The 8,498-nt window shown below is 40.7% G+C and overlaps 1 protein-coding gene across 1 annotated transcript in view; it reads right to left on the bottom strand.

Annotated features, from left to right (window-relative positions):
* Nucleotides 1–355: 355 nt before the first annotated feature.
* The window catches only part of LOC109043928 (facilitated trehalose transporter Tret1), a 39,308-nt gene continuing 31,165 nt past the window's right edge, over nucleotides 356–8,498 (bottom strand). The window contains exons 6-7 of the mRNA XM_019061294.2: nucleotides 6,119–6,393; nucleotides 356–1,393 (exon numbers count right to left, since the gene is read on the bottom strand). Of these exons, the coding sequence (XP_018916839.2) occupies nucleotides 1,135–1,393; nucleotides 6,119–6,393 (534 nt within the window). The 3' untranslated portion in view covers nucleotides 356–1,134. The remainder of the gene's footprint in view (nucleotides 1,394–6,118; nucleotides 6,394–8,498) is intronic.

The following is an 8,498-nucleotide window of genomic DNA, read 5'->3' as shown; positions in this document are numbered from 1 at the left end:
AGGGGCAGCAAACATGAGAAGGTGTCCTTTTAATTTCTCACCCCTGAGTTCTCCAAGACTGCATATGCCTATGACTGAAGTTCTCCTAGAAATGTATAAAATTAACTTTGCTGGTTCACTCTTTGATTTTATGTTGCTACCTAACAGTAGTGAAGAAGCCGTCATCTGGTGCGTACCTATGCATTGACTTTTCAACAAATGACCCATAGGAATCCCATATTATTTTTTCAAGGAAAGTACCTCTGAGACGTTAGGGCAAGGAATTTCTGAGTCTGTCAGTATGAGCTTGAGTTTGAGCACATAGTGACAACCAGATACGATGCTAAGGATCAGACACCACGGAAAAATCACTAAATACATGTTGCTAAATTTCATTTATTACAACTAAAGTAAGTATATAAAAATATTACAAAAAAATAAGTAACTCATTAAAAAATTATTTTTTCCTTGAATTTTACAACTTTGATGTAGATTTCTGCAGAGGAACACGAAAATATTTGCACAACCACTTCGGAAAAGTCTGAGGCATCTCTAAAGAGAGGCGTCTGTAATAGTACGTCATTTTTTGAAGCGTTGGCCACGAAAATATCTAAAATTTTTACAGGTGTACATGGTTGGTAGAGATGTTCAACTACTTAACAGAAGTTGATGCCAACGTGGATTTTTGGGTGACCATATGCGACATCGAGATGGGCGAGAATGAAATTGAAGTAACGTCATTCAGCGTGAGCAAAATTAACACTAAATCACAATTATTTTTCACGTCAATAATTTAAAAATAGATTTTTGATTCATCAATATAATTTAAAAATAGATTCCTGATTCATCAATACTTTAAAAATAGATTTTCGAGCAATCAAAACTTAAAAAATAGATCTCCGATCCATCCTTTTTGTGAGTTTCTCTTTAAGGTTTTAAAAACACATGGTCGAGCTCAAAGCTCAAGGGACACTGGGACACCTCAATTCGATTTTGAGGCCTCCTGGAAAGTTTCTGGAAAACATCTGCCTCCATCTCAGTATGTGGGGCCACTAGGCGAAGAGCAAAACTTCATCGAAACTTCTTCGAAGTTGGAGCTTTGACTCTTACAGATCATTACTTCCGTTTTTCTCATGATACGCGTCCAGTATACGTTCATCTTTTCGGTCGTGTGAATTTTTCTTTCTTGTCGTGGTGAGGCGTGAAATAAGATTCGATTTTCTCCAGTGTCTTGCCCTCGGTCTCTGGCAAGAAGAACAAAAAGTAGAAGAACCCGAGGATGCCGACAATTCCGTAAAGGTAGAACATGCCACTCAAGGAGAGAACGTGTTCCATCGGCAGGTAGAGCCTCGCCGTAACGAATGTCACGCAGTACGCCCAGGCGCCGCACAATCCGTTCGCAAAGCTGCGATACCTGGAAAAATAACAAAAAAAAAAAAAAAAAAAAAAAAAAAACTTCAGACGTTTTCAAATAGGTTCTTAAGGTATAACCCATAAATATCCCTGGTGAAAATAATTGGCAGTAGAATCTGTTCCAAAATAGGTACCATAGACCTACAGCCGGCTGTAAGATTTCCAATAGCCTCTATAGCCGGCAGCACAATTTCTTATAGCCTTTTACAGCCGATGGCGATTAAGCAACAGCCTGGCGGTAAAGTGTATGCTAAACGTTACTAATTACGGATGCTAGGACTTAGTGAGTTTTTGGACTACCGCTCTCTTTTTGGGCCGTAGTATCTTGATTTATTTTGCGAGGAAAGCTCCGCACTTTTGAAGGATGCCTGCTATTCCTAATATGTTGGAGCGCCTTCAATTTCGTATGATACTGTGCAATACTTCTGGCGTGAAATAGTTGCTTCAAGCGCCGTGGTATGCTGCGGCGCGGCGGGCGGGCAGCCAGCGCGAAACGCGCATTGGCGCCTACAAACCTAACAGGGATACTTCACGCATTGCGCAATGCGTGAAGTATCCCTGTTAGGTTTGTAGGCGCCGGTGCGCCGCGCCGCCGCTCCGCTTTGTGTTCGGCTCTAATATTTAATCTCGTGGAGTCAGCGTTGTTCAACTCATGACTTTGAAATGTTTGCACACTCGCTGTATGGATTCATTTTAATTGATGAAAAAAAATATTTAGTAAAGGAAAATATAATGTGCGTTTTGTAAATATTAAGGTGATTTCGTACAAACTTGCGGATTTACAAAGCACACGAATTTCTACACAATTTCTTATAGCCTTTTATAGCCGATGGCGAAAAAGCAACAGCCAGGCGATAAAGTTTAAGGCCCGGCGATAGGAACTATAGCCCGGCTGTATAATTTTTTATCGCTTCGTGTAGCCCGACCGTATGATTTTTTCCACTTTCTACAGCCAGCTATATGATTTTCTATCGCCTTCTTCAGTCGGCTATAAGAACTCCTATGGTATTTTGAAACGCAGCTCCTATCGCCAATTTTTACCAGGGATCGATGGGTACATCGGAAACCGCGTGGACACGTTCATAAACTACGTAACGCTAAATTTCGGATTTTTCGACCCCCCCCCCCCCCCTCCCTCGTAACGCTTTTGTGACCCATGTTCCTGTCCTTTAAATCGTGAAAACAAGATGCAAATGCTCTTCTCGACCCCCCCCCCCCCCCCACCCCCACCCCGAGCGCGCGCACATTCCGTTGACGTGGCAGACTAGACGAACTTGAAACGTTGCAATCGCTCCGATTAAAGTTTTAAGTCTCCGCATGATTTATCTACCTATTGAAAAGAAAATAGACCATTAGTTTTTTCTCCTTCCTATTCTCAAATACTTGTTGTCGGTTTTCATTACTAATGAAAAGATTTAACGAAAATTTTGATAGACATGCGCATGGTTTAAAAAAAAATAATAAGGAAAAGATGAGAGGAGAAGCATAGTTTGTCAACTAGGTATAGGTAGGTACGTTCAAACTCCGCGAGAGAGAAGTGCATTTCTCAACTTCAGCCATCGATTTACTGAAAGTACCGGTACTTTTAGTAGAAACAGAAAAGTACTTTCAGGAAAAAGGCCTACGTTCTTTTTGCTTCGTCATTTGGGGAAGAACATTTTCGGAACATAGTTAAAAAATAGATTTTTTTTTGTTGAACCGGTAGAGGTTAACTTTATACGTCACAGTAGTCTTGAGGAACAAAAAGCCAAAAAATGGACCCAAAAACTGTTTGCGGGGGGGGGGGGGGTGTAACGAAGAATTAAATTCTTCGTTTTAAGTTTTTCCACTTCTTTTGTAGACCAAAATAGCGACAAATGTGTCACGGCTTGGCGACACCGCGCCGCGACGCCCGGTGACGGTACATCAGCTGTTTGAAAAATGAAAAGAAATGGAATACTGTTTCTCTTTTTTTTCTCTCTCGAAGATAACTGCGAAATCAGGGTTTTCCGTAGATTTACCTGAAACGAAAAATTGTAAACAATTCGAAACTATTATAAATGTTTGTAGGAAATTTTTCTACGTCCATTTCTGTAAATTTTATATTTTAATTAATTTTTCATGTACCAAAAATTTTGCAACGAAAGTCGAGATCGTCTTTCAGTAGCTTCAAATCAATCTGATAGCCCTCTAAGCCTAACATTGTTCATCACCCTCTCCTTTCCGGAGGGTCACCTCTTCTCTCATCTTTCCTAAATCTTTCTCGACTCGAGGTGCACGTTAGTGAGTGGCATCTCGTCGAGCGTACTGTCCATTTCAATTTCCTCTTTTTTCTTCTCCTGAGCTGAGGTGCACGTTAGTGAGTCGCATCTCGCCCAGCTTCACTCCTCCTCTTCTCTTAAATGTATCCTGCAATTTTAAGCCTTGAGGTGCACGTTAGTGAGTGGCATTTCGGCTAAATTATTATTATCAACATTTCGAGTGTAGGTTGAGTAGGATCCTCACAAATTTAGCTAATAAACGGACATTCTTTTTGTAAATTTGAGACACAAGAGTTTGATCATTCTTCCCCTCTTTCAAACTCATTTTTTTTAAAATTGGCGCCCGAATCCAGGATCCCGGCGAGCTCATTCCGGCAACTACAGTAACGTTGGCTTATCTTATACCAGAGGACGTATGTGCCTCTGATGAAACGGGATTTGCCTCGTTACAGGGGGGGGGGGGGGGGGGTGAGTCTACGATACGTGTGGACTTAATCGTGAAAAATCAAAATTTTGACTGATCCTAATTTCGAGATAGCGCAATTTGAAATTTTCATAGTACAGGCAAGTTATCTACTGATTTTGATCAGCTTTTTTATTTATTTGTCCATTGAACGGTGTTGATCGGTTCACGTTTTTATTTTTCGTTCGATTTAAGTCGATCGAATACATACCGTTACATGCAGACTTCCTATCGTACTCTTTTTTATTAACTGAACCTTCTGCCTTCTACTGCATCTACAGCAAATGTTGTTACAAATATGTTGTGCGTGCTGATCTCAGCTCATTACATACTTGACTCTTTGAAGGCGTTTTATGTGCGAAAGTAGAGCATCCTGTTGGAGAACAATTGAAGTGAGATTCGACGAATCGCTCAATCCCTTCTTACAATTAGTTTGTTCTTCGACAGATTGCGCTACTTTCGCACATAAAACGCCTTCAAAGAGTCAAGTATGTAATGCGCTTAGCACGCACAACATATTCGTAGCAACATTTGCTGCAGACGCAGCAGAAGGCGAATTGTTCAGTTAAAAAAAAGAGTATGATAGGAAGTCTGCATGTAACGAGAGGGTATGTATTCGATCGACGTGAATCGAACGAAAAATAAAAACGTGAACCGATCAACATCGATTCAATGGACGAATAAATAAAAAAGCGAATCAAAATCAGTAGAAAACCTGCTGCCATTTGCTATGAAAATTTCAAATTGCGGTATTTCGAAAATAGGATCAGTCAAGATTTTGATTTTTCGCGATTAAGTCCTCACGTACCATAGACTCACCCCCTGCAAACCGTTTTTGGGTACATTTTTTCCGCATATTTTTTTTTTGTTTTGTTTTGTTTCAAGACCACTGTGACGCCATGTCGGTTCGCCTTCAATTTTTAGTGCAGGCAACACGACCTCCCCGTGGTCGAATAGTCGTATCATCGTGAAATGGCACGCTGAGATGAGAGCTTTTTTCCAAACGATAAGAGGAGAAATGAGCCGCCTGATGTGCAACATCAGGTTGCCTTCAATTTTTAGTGTAGGCAACACAAGCTCCCACACAGTCGATCATCGATCGTGTGATAGTAACACGGTCTCAGTCAGCGAGTTTGTAGTAGACATGCGGCAGACCTTTGAGAATCACGTCAATTTATACACATTTTCTGATGGTATAATTTTAGAACGAATGAGGGTCGAGATAGAATCCGGGTTCAAGCGTATTTTCAGTTTACTTATCAGTAGGAAGAAGGAGAAGGAAAGGAAACGAAGGATTAGGGAAAGTGGAAGATAAGAAGAAGGAGGAAAAAGGAAAAAGAAATTAGAAGGAAGAAAAAAAAGAAAGAAGAAAAGAAAAGAGAGAGAGAGAGAGGAATAGGAAAAGAGAAATAAGAATAAGAAAGGAAAAACGTAAGACGAAGAAAAGAGAGAGTACACGAGGAAAAGAGAGAGTGCAAGAGGAAAAGAGAGAGTAAAAAAAGAAAGAAAGAAGAAAAAGCAGAAAAGAGGAGAGAGGACAGACAAAAGAGGTTGGAGAAGGAGGAAATGATTTTTTTTTTTTTTGACTACTACTTCAAATACCACACAAGTGGTAATCCTGCGCTTCCAGTTAGAGCCCCGCCCTCCTCCGTCCCAGTGGCGTGGCGTGCTTTGCGATATATCGATTGATCGGCCATTTAAATCTATGGAAAAGGATCGATAAACAGAGTGTTCGCAGCGAACACTTTAATAATCGATTCTTTCCCATGGGTATAAATTGCACAGCAATCGATGCATCGCAATTCACGCCACGCCTCTACTCCGTCCCTACTATGTGCCAGCCCGAGGCAACAGTTGCTCGAGACCATCAAACTCGGGTCGCTTACTCGGGAATCGAACCCGGGGCCTATTGATTATAGAGCCAGCGCTACAACCACCACACCACAGGAGACCGACGAAAATCGGAAGAGGAAGAATGACGGCAACACTACGGACAGGAACATAATTTTGGGAATGTACTTACTGTATGGGGAAGACCTCTCCCATTAGCATCCATGGAATATTCATAATGCCGGTGCTCGCGGAGAAGAAGACAATGGCGAATAGGACGATGGGGAGCCATCGCCAGTCGCTGTTGGTGTCGAGGGTGTCGTTAAGGAAACTGCAGTAAAGCCCCAACGCGAACACCCCGACGACGCAGATGAACTGGTTGCACAGGATCAGTTGACGCTTCCCCGTGAACCGGAAGATGAACAACGGCATCGCGGATCCGACGAAATTCATCAGACCAATCATCACCTGCGTCAGAAATTAAAACAAATCGAGTCAATACCTACGCTCAGAGCTTCGTCCTGACTGCGGCACAGTGCAATGAAAATATTGAAATAAAATTGCGATTTAATGTTACACTGAAAAAAAGATTGGTAGCATGTACCATTACTTCACGCTGTATTTCACACAGCGTGAAGGAATGGTAAATTCCACCAATCTTCAAGTCGATTCTGCCCGAGGAATGGTTACCTGTAATGCCGTGCTAAGGAAAAACGCCGTATGAGCCTTTAGGCGTTGCCAAATTTCCCCTGGCAAATCACTAATTTTCAGGAAAAGTTTTGAGTGTTTGTGAACCAATTTCTCAGATAATTTTGTTTGTAATTAGATCTAAAACGTCTTCAAATTTCAAGGAAAAATATTCATAATTTGTCTAAAAAATAAACATTTTATCGAAGGAAATTTGGTAACTCTCGAATGTTCATACGGCGTTCTTCCTTAGCACGGCAGTGTACCAGTATATGTATAGTAACGTTAACTTTTCTTCTGACAGAATTGACTCTAAATTGATGTGTGTAATATACAGCGTGAAGGAGTGGTAAATCCTACCAATCTTTTTTTTTCAGTGTGTAGAATTGCAACTATTTTTTACAATTAACTAATTGCGACATTTTTACATGTTTTAGTGAATAAATGCAGGTTTTTACCTATCGATAAGCTCACTCGGTGTATTATAGAGATTTGTAGTTTGAAATGCAAAGAGGAATTACAACTCATTTCAATTTTATTGCAATAAATTTCAATGAGGTGTGCACCTTCAATCAGCGGTTAGGCAACATACACAACACTGCGATACAGTAACAAATGATACCAGTGAGTAAAAATTGCAATTCATTGCGATCTCGCTATTTAGGATGTTCACCGGTAAAACAACGATGAAACTGTAAAAAAGCTTATCTCGCTTTGAGACGCTTCGAAATCGAACGGGTTGTTTGAAGAAGGGCGTAACCGCCAGCGGTAAGTTTCGAGAAATAATGAAAAAAAAAGAAATGATTTCCTTTACAACTCTTGACATTTCTTTTCCGCTAACTGAACGAAATTATACATACCGTCCTACAGTAAGACCACAGTCACACGAGCAGGGCCCGAGACATTTGGGCAAGAAATATTTTTTTTTTAAAATTTTGGTGGATACGCGCCCTACCTCCACAAAGCCGCTAGGTATACTGCCATTTTTAGCAGTATATGACAGTTAAAGCATGCGAGGAACCAAAACCCACAACTAGAGCGTATACTATGTCGTAGTAATTAATATTTTAAATTTGGCCTGATTGGGGAATTTTTTTGTGAATTTGATTGTAGGTAATTTTCGGAGTATTCTTCAAAGTTACACCTTTCTGGAAATTTTGCTTCCTGCCGATAACTTTTGCCCCCCTTCCTTAAAAGTCGACTGAAATGGCGCCAGAGCCGGATTTACCTACTTACCGCCCATGGGCCGCCCGTATTTTTCCGCCCCCTTCTCATTTGTTTTGTAACATCAACAGATCGTATTCGACAGTGGTTCGATGTATCGTTTAGTTCAAAACAATAGAACATAACCTCAAAAAAAAATTTTAGGATTTAATTTGGAAAATCTGAAAATGAGAAAATTCCTAACAATTTCATTTTTCATTGCCATTTGGTACTCGAGAGAATAAAAAATTCGATAACATAAGACCCGTTACCTCAGATTTCTAAATTGACTTCTGAGGCTGTAGATACATATTGAACCAATCGATATCAATATAATCTCACCCGTGTGATCCGTCGATTACGATCTATAAAAACCATCAAGTGAACGTGCCGGTGGGGGAGGGGTGTATGAGACGCGTTTACTCGTGTTGGGTACATTTTTTGTGAAAGCCCTGTCAACACCAACAAAAGTTCAGTTCCATAAATCGATCCCTGTTTGGACAAGGCCTTCCATTTATAAAAAACGAACGAAAAAATCATGAAAGAACAAACATAAATGTGGTTAAAAAGTTTAACTTCCACCGCCGCGCCGACCACACTGTGTTGGCGCAATGCGTGAAGTATTCATGCAGTCTTGTAGGCGCTATGCGTTTCCAGCCGACTGCTGCTGAGCGCAGTGTGTT

The sequence above is a fragment of the Bemisia tabaci genome, chromosome 3, assembly GCF_918797505.1.
Source record: "Bemisia tabaci chromosome 3, PGI_BMITA_v3".
Classification (NCBI taxonomy): domain Eukaryota; kingdom Metazoa; phylum Arthropoda; class Insecta; order Hemiptera; family Aleyrodidae; genus Bemisia; species Bemisia tabaci.
Note: the sequence above shows the minus strand (reverse complement) of the source record. Positions and strands in the feature narration are given on the sequence as shown.